The sequence below is a fragment of the Phalaenopsis equestris genome, unplaced genomic scaffold (assembly GCF_001263595.1).
Source record: "Phalaenopsis equestris unplaced genomic scaffold, ASM126359v1 Scaffold000924, whole genome shotgun sequence".
In the NCBI taxonomy this organism is placed as follows: domain Eukaryota; kingdom Viridiplantae; phylum Streptophyta; class Magnoliopsida; order Asparagales; family Orchidaceae; genus Phalaenopsis; species Phalaenopsis equestris.
In genome coordinates, this window is record NW_018165363.1 from 471,982 (window position 1) to 493,977 (window position 21,996).

Below are 21,996 nucleotides of genomic sequence, written 5' to 3' on the forward strand. Positions count from 1 at the left end.
TTTGTCCATGTTGCTTTCATATGTGATGGCTTGAAAGCAATAAAAACGATATATATATATATATATATATATAGTTTAATTACCTTATCATCTTCAAAGCAAATTAACAACCGAATCTGTCTGCTAGATTTCAAGTGAGCTGACTTTGTTAATCTGTCAATGACCACCTAAATGTGACCACCTAAATGTTGTTATGTGTTTGACTAGCTCTGGGAAATCTCATGACAAAATTCACTATAATTTCTTTCTATTTTCACTCAATTATAGCCAATGATTGTTGCAATCCACTACCTCTATGATATGTAATATTTACATTTTTGAAATTTTTGACATTTTATTTCAAAATTTTTTACTATTTCCTTCATAATTGGCTAGCATACTATTAATTATAAATCATTTTACATCTTGGTGGTATCTGAATGAATTATATAACTTGAAGAATTAGTTTCATGGCAGATCTCCTTTCTTCAATCTGGATCAATAGGTACCCAAAGCTGCAACTTATTTCTAATAACACCGTGTTCATCCATAATAATGTCTTGCTTCTTCCCTGACTGAATTTTCTCAATAAGTTATTAATAGTTATAGTTAGCTTTCTGTGATGCTGTAATTCTGTCTATTAAGGCTGGTTTAAAACGAATTTAAATATCTAGTATCTCTAAGTCTTCTGATTTACACATTTATTTTTCTAATCAATTCTGGCATCTATCTTGCAATACAGGAACACTTAGGACAACACTGTATATTTAATAAGCTCCAACCACGTTTTCTACCTCAAATTTAACTTTCTTTGTGAAAATGTATTTTAAACTTTGATAATCGATGAACACCGTGCATTTTTCCAGTATAGGTAGTGTTTTCAATTCTTCAAAATAAATATCATAGTTATCATTTGCAGAGCATGTGTCGAATAATTCCTCTCATGTGATTTCAACTATCTTGATGTAAATGCAAATATTCTTTTTCTTTTGCATTCAGATACATGCTAGACCTCTCATTGATGCATCAACGTAAATTTGGAATCTTTATGTTCCCGATGATATGATTAGTGCTTGCATTGTTGTCAAATGCTTATTCAATTTTTTATTGCTTTTTTCACATTCCTCTGTCCATTCAAACTTGACATATTTTCTCATTAGTTTGGATATTGGTATAGCTATTTGTGTAAACTTTTTGACAGTCCTAATATCTTGTTAGTCCCAAAAAATTGTGAACCTCTTCAACACTTTTAGGTGCATGCCATTCTACAACTACTTTCATTGTCTAAGGGGCTATTGAATTCTTTGATCGCCGATAATGTGTCCCAATAATGCAGCACCCACAACTAGAATTTACATTTTTTCATGAGATTTCCCACGCCTCACATCAATCGAAAACTCAGCCTTTCTTTTTGATGGCAAATTTGACATTTTTTTACGAAATACGCCAGAATATTCCACAATAACTGGAATATTCTTTAATTTCCGCACATATTTATTCAACATTTATAATTTTGTCGAAAATACACACTTCCGACTCTTTAGATGTACACAATTCTTACTGCACTAAGCATATAATACACTGCATTTTATCACAGGAAAGTAAATTGCTTCTCATCAAGCAAGTTAAATTTCAATTTTTTAGCATTCAATGATTGCAAAATGACCAATGAGCCATTTCATACTCAGAATGACATCAAAACTCCTCATTGGTTTAATAATTAATTATATTAGCAGTGTTTCATTATGAATACTAACATCTACAAAACATTTTAGATTCGCACACAAACTATCTCCAGAAGACATAATAGCACACAATGCATGAGTAAAACATACAATGCTGATTAATAAGCCAAGACAAAATTTTTAAAAAAGAAAAGAATACGGTGCACCTAAATAAAATAAAACTATGCCAGGTTGACCAGGTATTAGAAGCGTATCTGTAACAAATTCAATTATTTAGCTTTTTGGGAATTAATTTCAAAAACTTCAGCCTTCACTTGTGATTCATTTCTGCTCTTTGAAGTCTTTTTCCTCGAGTTGAAGGCTTACCATAGAATTCAGTGCCATATGCCATACAACCTTCCAAAAGTTTTTTTTGTTGTTATTGTCCTTAAAATTTCTGTGGCTTACTATACCTATTCTTTTTTAATAAGAACTTATTTGATGATGCACTTCTTTCTCTCACTTATCTTTGATCCAATTAAGCATTTTCCCAAAATGTTTTTTTTTTTTTTGCACTTATCTTTGAATGGCTTCCTAATATGAGTCTTCTTTTGCTTGCTGTCAAACTTGAATTCCTAGTCATGAAAAGTTACTTATTTATCAAAGCTTTTATGCTTGCCTGCCTGTGATTCCCACTGTTTCTTGGAGTTTTTTATCTTATTTTCAATCCTCCTGGCCTTTCCAACTAACACTAAGAAGTCACTGAATTCAAAAGGAGCTAAAGCCAATTTCAGCTTATCTTTAAGACATTGAAAGAATCTGTGACACTTTTTCTCTTGAGTGGTGACATAATGTGGTTCATAAATGGAGAGAGGTGAACTCTGCATCATACGGCATGATTGTCGTGAACTCTTGTGATAGGTTGAAAAAAGGATCTTGTAATATTAATCTATCTGAAGGTGGAATGAATAATTTTAGGTACCCTTACAAAATCAGCCAACTAGATTTGTGTGAGAGGTGTCAACTCAAAATTCTTTTTGTATTGTGTCTGCCATCACCGTTTTGTTTCATCTTCTTTTATGAAAGTAGGTACTACTACTCTTCTTTTTATTCAACAAATTATGTCATCCAGGATATTTATAATTTTCAACAGTCAATTTTTGGCAATTGTTGGGTTGAATGAAGGTGGCTTTAATGACTGCAATATCCTTTAGTGTTAATCAAGTTCCCTACCAAATTCAATTCTTGGCATGTTGCTTGTAGAAGATTTTTCAATAGTAGTCATTTTACCCACTACTTTTGCTATTAGCTTGATAATGCCTGCAACTCATCTGTTCTTATCTCTTCATTTATACTATCAGCTTTATAATACCTGCCCAATCTGCATTAGTGTACGCATGCTCCTTTGTATCGTCTTCTCAAAGAGTACGCCCTTTCTCGGTGTACCTTTTAGGTATTTGAGAATTCAGTTGACTGCTTCAAGGTGTTTCTTATAGGGTGAATGTATAAATTGACTTAAGCAAACTCACCGTAAAGGCTATATCTGGTCATGTATGTAATAAGTATGTCAACTTGTCCCAAATTCTAATTTCTAATTGGGTTCAATTGGAGTGTCAGGAGATTTATACCCACTTATCACAACTTCCTTAAGAGGATTACGAACATACTTGAGTTGGGAGACAATTCATTTTTTGATCGAGCAACCTCCCTGCATAAAAATTCCTTAGTTATCCTAAGTCATTGGCTTCAAAAGCAAATGATAGGAAAATCCTCAAATGGTTTATCTCATATGCATCATTTATGGTGAGAATGATATCATTCACATGCACAATCAATATGTCTATCTTCCCATACTTTGATGTCTGGAGAACATTGTGTGTTCTCCCCGCCCTTAAGTGTACCCCTAGCCATTATCAAATTGTTAAAATTTTTTAAAACATGCTCTCGATGACTGCTTCAACTCGTTTAAGGATTTTTTTTAGTTTATACATCTTTGTGTCAAACTTCTCATTGAATCTCGATGGTGTCTCCATATGCACTTCTTCCTCCAAGTCCCTTTTGAGAAAGACATTCTTCATATCTAACGGTTGTAAGGGCTAGTCAAGATTAGCTACAAGTGACAGGAAAATCCTTACATAATTTTGTTTTGCGACTGGAGTGAATGTCTCTAAATAATTAATGTTATAGGTCTGAATGAATCTATTGACAACCAGTTGAGCATTGTATTGTTCTATAGAGTCACCAATATTAGGTTTGATTTTAAATACCCATTGACAAAAAATAGTTATTTTTACTCTTTGTAGATTAACCAATTCGCATGTGTTATTTTTTTAATAGTTTTTTATTTTCTCAAAAGCAACCTCTTTTTACTTAGGGATTTTCAGAGCATCCTGCAAAGTAATAGGAATCTCTATACAAAATAAGTGTGAGGTAAAAATATGTAAAGTTAGTGAGCTGTTTTAATGCAACAAATAATGGGATAGCGGATGTTGGGTGCAATAGGTTCCCCCTAATGGGTAGGTTAGACTTTTAGATTTGGGATTCAAAGTCGGTTCAGATTCATGACTTGAAGACTCAAAACTTGAAGATGAAGTGGACTGAACATGGGATGAAGGATCAGTGAGAGCATTACTTGTGGGTTCATGGATTCTAGGGAATGCAAATGATTTGTAGACTATATCAAATGGTACTACTAATGTGTTTTTTCTCTTTTCGTTTTTATCATGAACATCATGAGATGACACTATTAGATATAAATATTTAAAAGACTCAATGCACTTTCTCTTGATATTATATCGTTTGGGCTTGTAAGTTAAATAATCAAGGTTGCGGAAATACTATTTTAGGAGTTTCTAGTCTGTAGATCCTAAAACTCAGTAGTCAAATCTTTATTTTGTCCAACCTTAAACTAAGTGAAAAGAAATGTAATTAAAAAAAGGTAACATATTTTTTTTAGAATTATGATCAAATCATTTGTACTCGTTTAGGTTAGGAGCATATCCATCAAAAACATTTTTTGGCTCAGGGTTCAAGTTTTTCTTTATTATGAATGGAAAGCGGTACACTCAAATATTTTTAGAAGTAAAGAAAATGAGAGATGATTCCTTAGGAAAATTTTTCGAAAAACATTATAAGGAATTTCAAAATTTAAAATCTTATTGGGTGTTCTTTTAATGATAAATGTAGCAGTAAGGACGTCTTCATCTCAATGATATTTTGACACCTAAGTGATAAATAGCAATGCTCGAGTTATCTCCAATAAATATTTGTTTTTCATTTTAGTCGGTTAATTTTGTTGAGGAGTGTTGACACAAGAGCATTGATGAAGTATTTCTTTTTTTAAAAAGAAATTGGCCCAAATTATTTTTTAAATACTGTCGACCATTATCATTTCATAATATTTGGATGATTTTTTTGAACTGTGTTTGTACTATGATGTAAATGTTTTAGAAAATTATTTTCACTCCAGAGTTATCTTTCATTAAATGAACCCAACTTAATCTAGTGTGATCATTAGTGAAAGTCATAAACTATTTTTTCCCAGAATGTGTAAGGTTTTTAGAAGGACACTAGGTATCATTATGAATGAGAGTAAATTATGTATTTGGTTTGTATATTTGTGGAGAAAAAGATGCACTATGTTGTTTAGCAAACTAATAAACTTAACATTGAAACAAAGATAAATTTTTATTCTGAAATAATATGTGAAACAGATATCTTAAGTACTGAAAATTAGGAGGATCTAACATATAATGTCATAATAATATTTGTCTTTAGAAATAGAAAAAAAATTTAAACTAGTACTTTAACATTATCTATTTGAGTCAAGTCTATTCTCAAAATAATAGTCTATTTTTTTCCTTTGCACTACAAATCATCCTCTCCATGTTCAGTTCCAGGAATGCACGACAAGAAGAATAGAACTTAGCTTGACATTGATGATCTGCATTAATTTTACTAATGGACAAGATACATGATAGACTATGAATATGGAGAAAAATGCGATACCAACAATTACTGAGAGTGAACCATCGACATTTTGACATTGTTATTACTTGAAAAGGTCTATAACATGAAAATAATTTAGCATAACCAATGATGTTATCAGTAAGACCATGATCTATTATTCAAGAATGAGAAATATTAGAAATAATAACTAATAAAGTATGCGATAAAGAGTTGCCCTTCCTATTAAGGAGCAAGTTGAAGTTAAAGATAATTTTTGAGATTGCAATAATTTATAAAAGTGCTCTAATTGCTCCTTGATGAAAGGGATTGCATTGAAGTTAGCAGAAAGCTCTTGACTTTCTTTAATATTGGCTTGATAAGCTCGAGCTTCACGCTTATAAAATTTGATTTCCAGTTTGTAGGTTTAGGATGAAGTTTTCAACATTTCTCATTCGTGGTTCTATGACCTTTTTGCAATGCTAACACCAAGATATCATGTGCTATTCTTTGGCAGTATCAACCCTTTCGACATAAGAGTTGAGTTATCTTAGTCCATGTTTCAAGAAGATTCAATATTGCACAATATTTTCTTTTCTACTAAGATGTGACCTCGGAGTTCATCTAACTAGGGCTAGCTAATAACTTGTAAACTGGGTTGTTTTCCTCTCTCTTCTTGCGGCAAACATAATTTTTTGAGTTCTTTCAAATGACTTTATAGGTATGTTCAAGTTTTTGCCATTATGCTACCAACTCGTACATAACAGCCGTTTTGTTTTGATTTTTAAACTGTAGTTTTGAACTAAAAAATTTTGGAGGAATTCTCCAAGTTTGAATGTTGATCTAGAATGGTCTCACATATATCTTGAGCAGTGGAAAGAAGTAGATGTGGTTTTTTTATGGTAGGTTCCATGGAGTTGATGAGGCGAGCCATAACCAAAAAATTTTCATACTCTATTTTTTTTTTTCAAATTCGGATTGCCAGTAGCAGGTTTTGAAATTTATCTTATTTACTATCCAATTGTATTTTTCCTGTCGATATATGGATTGAGTTCATTCTAAATAGTTGTGCTCGTTGAGTTTTGTAGATGTGAGATAAGGAGACAAGTTTTGTGGGTAATACACACCCGTTATAATCATGAAAAGAGTTGCAGGGTTTGGTAATTTGATTTTTGAATTAGTGGGAGCAGTCGATGTGGTAGGATTTCTCTGGAGTCTGGACATCATTGCTGCCTTGTACGACATCCTTAGAATCTGAGAAGAGTAGCGCACGTATAGTGGCTACCTACAGGGAGAAGAAAGATGCTTTGATACTTATATTGGCTCGGTCTGCTGCTGTTAAAACGCTCGGTCTATAGCTCGCAAGTCCCGTCTCTCGCAACCATCTCTAGCATCGACAACAAGATTTGAACTTACGCAGTTCAGTGTCATTTCTCTGATGGTGAACCTGCTGCTGCTACTGGAAACTTCTTTGACATTGAGGGATGACACAACTCAATGTCTTAGTGATGTTCGTGGGTACACAACCGAAATGTTTCAATTTCAATTTCGAGGGTAAATCATGACTCTGATACCATGTTGTTTTTGCTGGGGAGAAAAGTATTATTCTTCGAATTCATAGTAAATGATTATAAGATAAATAGAGGGGGATGACTCACACTTCAGGAAAAAAAATAAAATTATTCATAACTCCCCGTACTAATAGAAGGAATAAAAAATCACAACATATCAATAATACTACATTCTGGAAATAGAAAATACTAAAAATAGAAGTTATAAAATCTTCCTAAAATTTCAACAGTTGTCCTAACTTTGCACTTATAAACAACTCCCCTAATACAAAATGATCTGCTTCAATCTCAATGGTAAGTGTTGGGAATTCAATCATGTCCCTATCATCTCTTATTGCGTAAGTTATTAGTAAAATAATCTTGCTATTATAGCATTTGACATTCTCTTGATCATTTGTTAGTTATAAATATTTATATGCAATTATTACTTAACTGAATGTACTTGCAAGAAAATCATTTTTTTTAACATGTCAATGACTGCAGTGAGATTTAGTAAAATGAATAATTTATACTTAAGGTTGCTTTTCTATGGGGTATGCAAATGTTCACTATTATGGATGAACTTATAATTGCTAATTTCTAAAGTAAACCAATAATAAATGAATGTGCAGGTAGACTAAAGTTAACAATGATTCTGGGATCATTTCTTTTTCTTTAGCAATTAACTATCTTGCTAGATTGTTGGGTCAGTCTCTCGACGAGTTTCCCTAAAAACAATCTAACAATACCCAATTGATTAATTTGCATGAGATTCTTGAATAACTCTTCATTTGTTATAACTAAACTACCAAATGTCAATTTTACGTCAAAATGACTTCCCCACATGCACGCTTGTATGGCAATCAATCTAATGTGAACACTTTGTTGGGGCTAGGACAATCTCCAGAAATTTCTCTCCAAAACTTGTACTTCTCTTTTCTCAGAGAAATTTTCACGGTTATAATTCTTCCAATTGAATTAACTTGTCAGAAAGAAGAGTAAGAATTAAATTTTTACCGTAAAATTTAGTTTTTCTTCTCTGTTCTTTTCATTTCTTCACTTTTCCCTTCATTTCCCTCTCTTCTTCCTTCCTTCTTCCTTTCTTTTCTCTGTCTCCTCAGCAGCTCAAACCTGGGGCGGCAAAGACACTTCCAGATTTAGCTTCATGGACGAAAAAGATGCAAGAATGTGTATTGATTTAGGTATTACTTGTATACGTACAGTGCTAATATTGCTTAACTTCAAATTAGCTTGCCCTATTATCTCAATTTCCCTCTCCAAACTCCAAAAACGATAACAGCAGCGTCTGTCTCCAGCATACAGGAGAAAATCAAGTAATAGTGGGAGAAGAAAAATTGCAAACTTGAAGGAATTAAGGGTAATTTACATATAAATATATATATTATTTACTCTAAACAACTAAATGTCCACCTTCTATGCTTAACCGACCATGTTTGTCAAAATAATGGATTTTATTATATCGGAATGCTGCAGTATAGCATCAGGGCCGCTACAGTACATTTAATGAAAACTCTGGGAAACTGGTTCACATGCAGATTAATTAAATAAATTTTATATATTTAAAAATTATTATCAACTTTTGTATGTCAAAATGATTGAAAGGAAATGTAGAATTTTATAAAGAAAGTATGAAAGGTTTTTATGGAAACCAAAAAAATTGGGTATGTTTTAAAATGACTTAATTTACTTTTTTTTGTAAAATTTGGGTATTACATCTATAACTGTACCTCAATAGTTTTTGGACAATGAAATTGGCTTCTAAATCTTGTAAAATTTTGTTTGAATGTTTTTTTTTTTTTTTTTTTTTTTTTTTGGAACAACAGCAGCAATTCAACATAATGCTAACTACTTTGATGATACCATATTTTAATTCAAGAGATGCGTTTTACTTATTTGTTGCATTTCTGCACCTGTGATGTTGACCGAGATGTATGTTTTCTTTTATGATATTATAGCTGGAGAATCTCTTAGAAAGTCCAAGGACTCTACTTTTTTCTGAAGACATTCAATATTGGCTTCCTGGTTTGAAAGGGAGATTATGGAAGGAAGAACATGATATATTGCTATTGAAAGCTATGCTAAAGTATGTACTCATGGTGTCTGTTTTGTTTCGCTTGAAAACAGAAGTATAGGCTCGCTCTTTTGTTTCCTGGGTTTGTTATCTAATAATGAGCTCATTTTCATTATTGTAATAGTACTAATTTAATCATCTTTTCTGGAAAGATTTGGAGATTAGTAGGTGATTTCAAATTAACAACTTATTCTTTCGCCAAGCCACATTAAATAAGGAAAATGTCCTTAAACATTTTTTATTTGGATTTTGTATGAGGTTTGAACAAACGTGAAATCCATGTTGTACCGTTTTTGCAAGGAACTTATGCAGTTAAGTAAAATTTGTTGATGTTGTTTGGTATATTTTATGTGGCCATATACTATTAAGAAACAAGGTTATTCTTAGAAGGTTCTTCACTTTCAGTGCATTCTTGCTTCATGTTGAACACTAGAACGGAGAACACTTAAAAAGATCTTGTTAAACACTATTTGATATGTTCAGCTGTTTATTTAAACAGTGTGTGTGTCATTGTATTAAGTTTTGTCAAAGTTAAATTCCTGTAATTCATTGTTTGACAAAGTTTGAAAAGTGTATAAGCAATACTCATGCACAAATAGTACATTAGCGTTTCAGCATAAATATCCTGACACCTATCATAAAGTGGAGTTGTGAAAGAGCATTCAATACTTCTCTCCAAAAGTGCGTTGGTTTTATTTTAGTTTCATTTGCCCAGCTACTTATTTTTGCATGTATTTACTGTTTTTGTTTGATGTTAAATTTTCTTGGGAAATTGAGAGCCTAAGTTTAAATGAGAGTTAAAGTTAAAGTAGGCATAAGGTTCAAACTGAAATCTTAAAAGAAATGCAGGGTCTAGCTCAAATCTAAGAACCTTGATTAGCTGATAGTTTAGGGAAAAAATAAACATAGATAACGTGTTCTATCCTACAAAAATGAATTGATGACTATAAGATTTGCAAAAGAGGACTCAGAGTGGGCCAATAACATTTATTGGAAAGCCATAAAAATTCAAGTAATAAAGCAGGCCCGAAGATAGGTAAGTTTTGAAGTCAGCATTGTTGTGTCTCATTAGAGTATTTGTGTACTAGTACTTGGAAGAGAAATTTAGGATAGAGACTTAGGCATTGGAGTTGTAAGCTTCTTTATATTTCATCATTATTCATTTTCATACAAAATCAAAAGAAGAAAAGACACAACATAGAAGAGTAGATACTTACATACATCCAAACCTCAATGGGATTAATAAAAATCTTCATATTCATCTCAAATAGATGCAAGAATTTCATATTATTCGAAACGAAAAGAAGGCTAAACTTCTAATAAATCTATTAGCAGTAGGAGCGGTAGTTTTTTTTGGCATTGATTTGATTTTTACCATTTTATTTCACTGCTGTTAGTAATTTTTTTTACTTGGCATTTGTAAGATTGAAACTTTATTTGCAGGATTAATTCTCTCAGTCTCCCCTTCTCCGCGTCTCTCGTTTGCACGTATATACAACTTACCGAGGTTGCACTTATGCAACAAAACTCAATTACACACTCACAATCGCCCATGCAGCCGCACACACCCAACTACATGCACATGCACTAACACTTGTATCAGCACTTGCAGATGCACGTTGGACACATACTTATATTGATTGCTGTCAATTGGAAACAATTTCTCACAATTTTTCATATGCACATCTACATACCTTATGGTGTCCTGAATTTGAAGAGAGTTCCGTGGTTTGGACAGGGAGTGATTTATATTATCGAGGTCTGAAAAAGATCAGCTTTTAATTAGAATTTTACGATGACAAGCTTCTAGGTAAAAAGGGGTGCGTGAATGAACCAAGACTCGCTCCAAAAGTAGAGTAACGAGACTGAGTTATATATGTAAAAGGTTAGGTCTAAATTTGCATGGCCTCTTTTGGTATGATTGGCGAATTTTCCCTGGGAGTGATCATAATGGAATACTCCTAAGATTGATGGCCCTCTGGGAAGTTACCCAAAATAATATAAAATCATTAGGTTTATTATGTTATGGTACGAGCTTGATTAAATCAGACATGCCATGCATAATATGGTTGGAGATGCTACAATTGGTAACAAAGTTTGATCCCCTCTGGTATGATGTGTTGTTCTGCGTTGAATCTAGCTAATAAAATTAGTAAGCCAGTGAACTATTGAATTTGAAGTGGACAGTCGAATCAAGATAGAGAATGATCATCAGGGTTAAGATCTGCACAATTAATAGTTTCTAGCATGCTTCTAAGATGGGAGATTTCTAGCAGAAAAGGTTTCAAGAATGAACTATATCCCACATCAAATGTTGAAGAATGAATGATGAGATGTAAATATAGAGTTGGAATGTAAAACGGGCATTAATGGGTATAATGAGTGGAAATCTCTTGGGAACTCTGCAGTTAAGTATGCTTGTATGGAGTACTCTTGGCAATAATCTGGGAAGTTAAACAATAATGTATAAAATTGTGAGGTTCATCCTTCTATGAGATTTGATGTCATAGTACAAAGTCATGCTTTCAAGTGAAAACACATACTAGTGAACACAGACGTTACACACCGACAAACCCAATTATAAAAACATAATATTTTTGTAGATCTCTTATAACATATTATATTTTTTTTTTTGCATTATTAAGTTATGCATTCAAGTGAAAACACATCCTCGAAAAGTCATTATTCTAGAAAGAAAGTAATCATTTGACAAACACGTAACATATTATGTTTCTTTAGAACCTGCAATCACTAATGCATTCCAGAAAGGACACTCTATGGTGCTTCTATAGGATACACAACATTGAATTCGTGATTTATATACAGGAAAAATTTCAGCACGAATTTTAGAGGGATCAAGCAGTTGGACCGCCGATCAAAATTATATGAAGAGAACGGCTAACTCTGCACATCCGCTCATCTGACCAGTAGATCCATCAAGTACAGACGGTCAGTGGAATCAATTTGCTGACAAAATCAACCCAAGTCTATGAGATCGTCAACTAAAGACAAAAGTCAATTATATTAATTGTCAAGTATAAGATTCAATAGTCATAACTACCCATGGAAGTGATGTCTATTCGGTTATATGTATTAAAGGGGTGGTTAGATTAACCTCTCTAGCATTAGGAGAAAGATCTGATACACCCATAGATTGATAAGTGAGTAAGGGTAATTATGTAATTGTAAATTTAAGCCACCTATGATTGTAAATATGGGTTATTCTTTGAATGAAGGGTTACAAACTTATTTTCTAAAATTGACACTGTTTTTCTCGCACTCTCTTCTCTTTCTCATTTACGCTCTAAGCCTCGAGGTGTGTCTACACAAAGGCAATTTGGTTCAACATTCCTAAAAGCAAGTGTGGTGAGCATGGGCATGCCTCAGATGAGAAGCAGAGCGCTGCAAGAAGGAAAAACCCACCAAGGAGATACTACTATAATGAAGTGTACACGAGAATTTGTGCAATAGCAACTTCAGAAGTTGTAGAACCAGATGGCCGATCAGTTTGATGCTCTCCATGAAGCAATTACTCAAGGGTGAGATCAACCACCCCCTGGAAGAAGAGTTCCATGGGACTCAACCTTGCGTGGCTCAACCCTGAGAAGAACCATCAACCCCTAACGGTCAGAGAGAAGTCCCAGTGACCGCAGAGCAAGAAAACTCCCGATATGATGATGTTGGGTCTACACTGATGGAGAGATGTTGATCGACACGGGTGGAAGCGCCCCAAATGCCATTCTTAGAGAGACCTTACTCCCTACAGATTCAGGAAGCTGATATATCGGCTAAGTTCTGACCCTCACTTTGATTCTTATAAGGGAAAGAATGCTCCGTCCGATCACGTAGCTGATTTCGAGTCAGCGATTGGAATGTTGAGAATTAATGATGCTATGAAGTGTGTTGTTCTTAACCACGCTAAAAGAAATGGTCCATAGTTGGTTCAATAACTTGTCAGTGGGAGTTCTCTCTTTTTTTGACAAACTCAACAAAGTGTTTGTGGCCCACTTGGCTAGCTTCCAGAAGCTGAAGAAGAAATTAGAGGTCCTGCTGTCGCTCAAACAAAGTGAGAATGAAGTTTTTTTCTTACGTTACCCCCTTCCAGAAAGAAATGCTTGAAGTGCAAGATTTGAAGATCATAATTGCACAAACCGCCGTGTTGAAGGAGTGAGAGGGGCTCGCTTCATGTTTGATTTAGGTTCGTGTGAGCCCATATCTCTGGCTATAACTGTTGGAAATGTTCGACAATTACATCGTTGCCGAGGAATATGTTACCAGCTCCTCTGAGCCAAAGGCAGAGACATTCGATCGTCGCTCGAAGAAAAGGGCTGTCCAAGTCGAAGGATGGAAGGCGAAGAATAATCAACATTCATCTGGTCATTCTCATTATGAGAACAATCGAACCCCCCCCCCCCCCTGTCTTATTGGAAAAAACCACCCCCCCCCCCCCCCCCCTAGAAAACCAGAGAGGCGGTAAAAATAATGATCAGGGAGGTCTAATTCAATATTCTGACCAACGACAAGCACAATATTATGAGTTGTTGCACGTATATCGCGAGATGCAAGGAATAACCCCCGTTATAGCCTCGATGGCTAAATTGGTTGGAGCCTTCCTCAACGAGTATTTGAAGAGGGCACCCCTTTGACATCCCAACAAATATTGTCACAATCATTGGGATCATGGTCATGACACATAAGAATGCATGCATCTTCGAAGTCTAGTGGAGGACTTGATTCGCGTTGAAAGGTTGAAGAAGTTTGTTGCTTGGGAGCAAATACTTGGCCACAATAAAATGCACCAGTAGAGGAGTGGTTAAATGAATCTGTTCGAGCGAATTCCATACACAGCTTTGGGATCATCCCATCTATTTTTGGAGGAGAGTCATCTAGTAGGGCTAGCTAGAAATGGTTCCAGTCGAGGGAGATATTTTTCATAGGTTTCACCCAAAAGCGCAGTCATCCAACCATCATCTTCGCCGACATGGATTTGTCGCTGAAAGGAAATTCGTATACTATGGCCAGTTATTGCGCTTATTAATAACTACCAAGTGAGTAGTATTATTGTTGATACTGAGTGTTCTATCAACTTTCTTTTCAACGCGATGTTCAATAAATCAGCCTTGAAACCAGCCGGTTGTCTGCACCGGCCAATCCACTATTTGGCTTCTCTCGTGAGCGAAAAGAAGTCGTCTGCATCATTGCCCTTGACACAGAAAACTTACTAATAGTTGAATCACCCCCAACGTACAACGCCATTTTGGACCAGCCACTGCTGAACAGTTATCGAGCGATAGCTTCAGCTTATCATGTCGCTATGAAATTTTCGGCCAGTGGGGAGGTTATCCCGGTTCTTCGGTTATCTCTTAACCCCGAGGCATAAAAGCAAATCCAGAGAAAGTAAAAGCATTAATGGATATGTCATCCTCTCGAAACATGAAAGAAGTTTAGAAATTGACCGACCGGATGGCTAAGTTGAGACGTTTTATCTCGAAATCGGGTGAAAAATGTGCGGCTTTTTTAAAGGCACTTAGGAAGAGCAAGCATTTTGAATGGTTAGAAGAATGCGAGCAAGCGTTATGTGGTTTGAAGAATTCTTTGGCATGTTCACCGCTTGTCCACAGCTCAAAACTGAACGAAGAAATCTCCCCGTATTTGGGAGTTAGACCAGAGGCAGTTAGCTTGGTGTTCGTCAGAGAGGAGCATAGGAAGCAATATCCGGTCTACCAAACAGGTCGAGTCCTCAGAGGCACCAAAATCAGGTACCCTATATTGGAAAACCTAACATTTGCTTTGGTTGTTTCTGCTGCAGGCTCCGATCATATTTACAAATGCACCCAATATGGGTCTTCTCAGACCATTCGTTGAAATTTGTTCTCACATGACCAGAGCATTCCGGTCGGCTCTTTAAGTAGGCCATGTAACTTAGTGAGTTTTACATCTCTTATAAGCCTTGAACGACAATCAAAGCGCAGATGATCACATATTTTCTGGTGGATTTTTTTCTAAGCAGTCGAATTGAGTGACGGAAACGCAAATGCCGACCAGGTATGAATCATACACATCGACAGAGCTTCTAAACAATCAAATGCAGGGTTTGGATTTGCTTTTCACAGCTCGATTGGTGAACACATCTATTGCTTAATCACTGTGGAATTCAACGTTACCAACAACCAAGCAAAGTATGAAGCTTTGATCACGATTCTGTGCCTAGCAGAAGAGATAATCATTTAGAGCCTTCTTGTGAAGTCAAATTCACTATTGGTTGTGAACCAAATAAATGGAGAATTTGAAATCAGGAATGAGATGATGGCCAAATATCTCAGTAAAGTCAAACAAAATATTTAAAAGCTTATTAGCTTCAATATTGCGCATGTTAGTTGGAAAGAAAATCTAGTCGTCGACATTCTATCTTACGAGGAGTGCCACGACAGCTTATCCGGCCGACAATTGAAGAATTCAAGCCTATGGAGGTTTTTACCAAAAGCAATAAATGTTGAAGGGATCCTTACGCCCTATGCCTCGAAAATGGGATAATGTTTTGGGAATTTGTAGATCTAAGGCGTTTTTAAATTAAAGTTGCCTTGTATTTGATGATCGAAGGAACTCTTCAGATGGTCAGTCACTTCCATGTATTTGAGGTGTAAGATAAGATGAACCAAAAGACGTCCTCTGGGGTGTGCATTCAGGAGAGTGTGTGAGTCGTTCAAGAGGCAAGGCACTAGCATATTGTGTTCAACAACAAGGCTATTTTTGATCTACGCTCTTGAAAGATGAGGAAGAATTTTAGAGAAAATGTGAGCAATGCCAAAAATATGCATCATTACATCACTAGCGTGCTCTCAAGCTTCAACCGATCACCATTCCTTGGCTATTTGCCACTTGGGAACTGAGCATTCTTAGGCCATTTTCGTCGTCAAAAGGCCAACAAAAATTTTTACTGGTTGTCGTGAATTACCATTCCAAGTGGTTCGAAGTAAAGCTACGTGTCGAATCACTGCAGAAGTGGTTTGAAATTTCATCTAGATGGATATCTTCTATCGGTATAACTTGCTGCTCTTTATCATTACCGACAACAAGACAGTTTGCTGACCAAAGAGTGAATGATTTTTGCGCCTGCCAAAGAATCGATCTGAAGTTTACTTCGGCCCATCACCCATGAATAAACAGGCAGGCAGAAGCAGCCAATAAGATCATTCTAAATTTATTAAGGAGAAAATTGAAGGAGTCGAAGGAAATTGGCCGGACTTGTTACCATCTGTCCTCTAGGCTATCCAAACGACAACTTCGACAATGGCCTGTCAATCACCATTTAGGTTAACACATGAGATGTGGGAGGTCTTGTCTGTCAATTACAATCATCATAGACAAAGTTGTCACTGACTCTACATTCGACAAAGAAGATCTAGCAGAATGGCGAGAAGCCAAAAATGAAGGAGCCTTGCTTGCCCTCGATTTGACAGAACAAAAACGAGCAAATTCAGCCCTTCGGTAAAAGGAAGTCAAGAGGTGTACCACGCGGTATTTCAACAAGCTTGTTCGAGAGAAATTCTTTGCCGTCAAGATTTGGTTCTGAAAAAGCGACCCAGCTGCTCACAGGTAAGTGTTCGACAAACTGGATCAATCTTGGAGTGGACCATACATCATTAGCCATTGAGCATCTCATGGAGCTTATAAACTAAGAACTTACACTGGAAAAGAACTCCCATGGATGTGGAGTGAAGATGATCTGAAGAGATTTCTCCTTAGAAAAAATTGTGTACAAACATCTTATTGTTCGAAAGAGTATCATTTATAAGCACTTGTAAGTTTACATTTTTAAGAAGATTTAAGATGGTTAATTATGTGTAAATTTAGGTTTAAATGAGATTAAGCGATCGGTGAATTATTAAGACTTCTGATCGGAGTGAATGTCTCCTACGAGACAAGCGAAAAACTCTCCTACGGGATAGGTGAAAGTCTCTTCCGCAGGACGGGTGAAAGACTCTCCTACACGATGGACAAAGATTCTCCTATGGGATGAACGAAAACTCAACTACCGGTTTAGCGAATGACCTTTTTTTTATGAGTAAACAATCGGTAAAATGCATACATAAAAGAAGCATTACAATGTAAAAAAAATGATTGAAATGATTTCTTGCATTCCATAAACAAAAAATTACAAGTTTTCTTTACTAAATTTTCTTTACTAAAAACTTAACTATAAAGCAAAAAAGTAAAGGTCTATTTGAGCACAGGGGACGTGGCATTTGCTAAACCATCTTCTTCCTCTTCCTCTCCTTTTTCAGCTTCTTTCGTAGGAATTACCTTCCTTATAACAGGAGGGACTAAAAGGCCATCGAATCGACATATTTTGGGTTTACGAGCCCATGTTCAATAAACTTGTCGGTTGGAAATGATGCCCAATGGAATAGCTATGAGATTCTAGCAATGTGTTCTTGTTGAGTGATCGACTTCGCCACGGTCGCTTTGAACTCTTCTTTTTCTTTAATAAAAAAAAATCAACATTTCTTTGAAATCCAGTTTGTCATTTTTTCTCCCTTAAAGAGAAAGTTTGAATCGACCCTCGATGTCCTTGTTCTGCTTCTCTTCCTACAGCCAGTTGTAAGGTTGTCATTTTATCCTCATCCTTGGCTATTGGTCACACGTATTTAGAAAAAACGAAAGATTGAAGGTGGTTGGCTACCATACCCATCAAATGATGTCGGATCAAATGCTGTTGAAGCTCCTCCCGGTCAAGCTTCTTCAAAGCTCTTCGAACTTAATCGACCACATGACTTAGAAAAGCAATGTTGGAATGTTATCAACCTCGGAAGAATTTGAAAACTAATCCTTAGCTGAATCCACCATGAAAAACTGATGGTCAGAACCGATAAATATCTTTTTGGCCCTGCCACGCATCGGGCACCGCTCAAAAGGCACACCTTTCCTTTTTCAAAGAAGGAGGAGGAGAAGTATCTAAAACTTTCATGAGAGCCTTTTCTTTCCTCTTTTCGCTAAAGGGATGTGATTTTTTGTTGAGAGATGGTAGAGGATCCAACTCGAGAGCAGGCTCTATTCCCTTCCTTGATGAAGACTTGGATAGATCAATCGAGGTGTGATGGTTGGATTCAACCCTTGCAGACATATTTAGATAAGATGGATCGGTCTAGCGAGAATTGACTAGTTGTGAAGTGGGTGGATGTGTGCTGATTGGTGATGGGGTTTTTCATGTTCCCACTTCAGCCTCAGAAGCCTCGCCTTCTGAGGCATCCGACCTAAGCACAAATGGCAATCAGATTGTGTCACATCTAAAAAATTGTAGGTATGCGAGCAATAATTATTTCCTCGGTCTCGACACCGTTTGCATGACGACGGTTGTTTTAGATTTAGAACAAATGAAATTCGCATTTGTGGTGTCTGCACCAGCGACAACAATCTTCTCTGGTTTTCCTTGGATTTGTCTTTTTTTCAAAAGGGTTAGCTTACCCATTGATTTCCTCTTGGTGGCTCTCTCTTCAGCTTCCTTTACTCGAATAGCCTCCTTTAACATCTATGGCCCTCCTTTGCTCTTTCGTCATATGGTTGAACATGTCCGGTCGAATGACTCGGTCGACGACTTTGTGATCGATTCATTGGTGTACTGATAATGGTTGCTTCTTAATTTTTTCTCCATTGGAATCCAAATGCTTTGGAAACGTCTTTATCCTACTCATCGACATATCTTGAATAGTAATTTTGATTCCTCAATTGCCGGAACAAGAACCAACCAAATAATGCTTTCTACAATTCTTTATTTTGTTCTCCAACCCTAATTGTGAGTCTATAACCAACAGAAAGTTTGGCGAGACCATCCTTCCAATCTTGAATGAAAGTAATAATTGAATAGATCGGTCAACCACTGTATGTTAAGGTGGTGCCAAAAGATGACGAACATCATGATCGCAACGATCGAATTCAGCATGACTTTTGCAGGAATTACTTCGTCCAGTTGAAGATACCTTTTAATTTGGTACACAGCGAGAGCCTAACTTGAAATTATATCCGACGATTGATCTCTTGTTGTACCGGCGGACCTGCAGCTCTATTTGGAGAGCTATCACCTCATCACAAAGATAGTTCTTTCCCCCTTCCATTCTCAAAACAAGATTGCAAATCTCGTATGTTGTCACGATTTGATCCTCCGACTGCCCGCTCAAAGGAATCCACCATTTCATTTACCCTGCGCTCCAACAACCTGGAAGACTATTGTTTGTCTCCATTTATCTCTTGCTAGTGGTAAAAAGATTTGCAAACCGATTAACAACTTGATCGATCGGCTGTTGACTCTCTTTGATCGGGTGTTGAAGTGCAGACATAGAGATTGAAGCAGATCAGCTACAACATCAATCGATGAAATATTTTCACCGGTCTGAACCGCAACACCCGAACCTAAATCAAAGTATATTGTAAAAAAAGAAAAGTCTTAGACCAAAAGCAACCAGAGTCGATCATACTTAACAACCTACCCAATTCTGTGGAAATTATGGTTAAATCATCGATGGGAACATTATCTTTTTGTACTTCAGGCGGAGGTGGAATATTGGTGATTACTGTCGTTCTGAGTTGTTCTAGATCCCCAGTCGCCTCCTGGGTGATCGTCAGCCCGACGAATCTCTTCCTCAGTAATCCGAATGACACCCACAGGGGAAGTTAAAGTTTCATGACAATTTTTCTCCACTCTTAAGATTTTTTCTGGACAATTGGCATCAGGGATGGTGGAAGAAGCAACTTTGTCATTTAAATTGGACACAGGCTCCTTGTGTTTCGTCTTCCTCACAACTACCATCTTTTTTTCATTTTTTCGCTCACGAGAAGAGGAAGAGGATGGAAGGGGAGTTGAAACTCTTCAAGGGCCATCAAATAGCATCATCATCGAAATGATCTAAATTTCTCGCGTTAGACATGATGGCATTTGGGATTCCATATTTGAATGAGAAGGGAATGCTTCACAAACTCTATTTGTAGAATTTTGGGCACGAAAAACTATGGAGTAATCATTGTGTTTTAATGAAATTTATTATTTTAGTTATTTTCTTTTCCTTGTTTTAGCTATCAAGGAGCAATAAAATTGGGGAACTAATATGTATATAGGAATTATATGAAGCGATCGGCTAACTCAGCGCATCCACTCAACGGACTGATAGTTCCATCAAATACAGACGGTCGGTAGAATCAGTCTGCTAACAAAATCAGTCAAGGCTTAGGCGACTATCAACTATAGACAAAAGTCAGTTATATTAACTGTCAAGTATAAGATTCAACAGTCACAACTATTCATGCAAGTTATGTCTATTTGTATTACAGAGGTAGTTAGATTAACCGCTTCAAGATTAGGAGAAAGACATTGCACGCCCTTAAACTGATAAGGGAGGAAGGGTAATTATGTAATTGTAAATTTAGGCCTCCTATGATTATAAACAGGGGCTATTCTATGAATAAAAGGTTATGCTCTCATTTTCTCAAGTCCACACTTTGTTTTTCTCTCTTTCTTCTTTTTCTCTATTTACGCTCTAACCCTCGAGGGGTGTCTACACAAAGACAATTGGGATTCAAAATGATAGAATATTTTAGCTGGTTTACATAGTGTGCGTCATTGTTGGTGTGTATGTGATCTCCAATGATTGACAGTCCATTGGCACTAACAACAGTTTTTGCTCAAATAATTACACATGCCTTTCTATGGGTACTGGCTTTTGATTTAGTTTTTCTGGTTCTATACTGCATTTTCCCTTATGTTGCTTGTTTTAGCCTAACTTTTTCTTTTTCGCTGAATTGCAAGTTTCAACTAATTGTGCTTTCTGTTTTTTTACTCCAACTGAGATAAATAATCCACTCACATCTGTTGAATGTCAGACATGGCTATGCTAGATGGCAATCGATAGTTGAGGATAAGGATGTGGGAATTGCGGAGATTGTTCGCCAAGAGTTGAGCCTTCCTGTGATCAAAGTACCTTCCCTTATTGGTGGAGACCAGACAACTAACAATGTAAACTTAGGATATGTGCCAAATGTTTGTTTTAGCAATTTTATTGGGTGTTTAACTTGAATTCACTTCTGAAATATTCTAATGTTCGTATTACTATGCAGGGATTTTCAGAATCTCCTGCAGCAAACCAATCAAATCCTGATTATTCTACGCTTTATCAATTTAGGGAAATACAGAGAAGGATTGTGGACTTCGTGAAAAAAAGATACCATCTTTTGGAGAAAGCTATTAATTTGGAGCTACTGAAAGAAAAATATGTGCGTTTGCGTTACAAGCATAAAGGGCTTTCATATCGACTTATTGAAGAGTTTAAATAGTATAAATATGATTTATTTTTGACGATCCACATGGATGCCTTGCAAATTTAATGACTTGTTAGGAATGATTGCTTGTGCGTCATGTTTGATAACCTTATTTATTGTAGCTTAATTTGTGATTATTTGCTAGAAAGTTAAAATCTATCATTTCCTACGATCATATTAACTGAATTTAGACCTTTCGACACAATTATGATTCTGATTGTTCAACAACATACATGTCAAAGCACACCTCGGGCCTTCACAAAGAATACTAGAACTGAAATTATATTTCATTAACTTTGAATCACTCGCATCTGTAGGCCTTTTTAGTAAAATAAGCGTAGTCGTATGTAAACCTACTTATGTTCTAGCTTATCTCCAGTGCCCTGTAGCCATTTCTTCTTGTGACCAAAGCTGTCAATAATAGAAAATCCTTAGATCACTGCTTACACAAAACGCTCTT

The 21,996-nt window shown here is 36.0% G+C and overlaps 1 protein-coding gene across 1 annotated transcript in view; it reads left to right on the forward strand.

Moving 5' to 3' along the window:
* LOC110032331 (CHD3-type chromatin-remodeling factor PICKLE-like) overlaps nt 1-21,996 on the forward strand; it is a gene marked incomplete at its 5' end in the record, with an annotated part of 151,853 nt that overhangs the window by 111,282 nt on the left and 18,575 nt on the right. Inside the window, 3 exon segments of the mRNA XM_020735924.1 lie at nt 9,115-9,242; nt 21,102-21,234; nt 21,336-21,491. Of these exon segments, the coding sequence (XP_020591583.1) occupies nt 9,115-9,242; nt 21,102-21,234; nt 21,336-21,491 (417 nt within the window).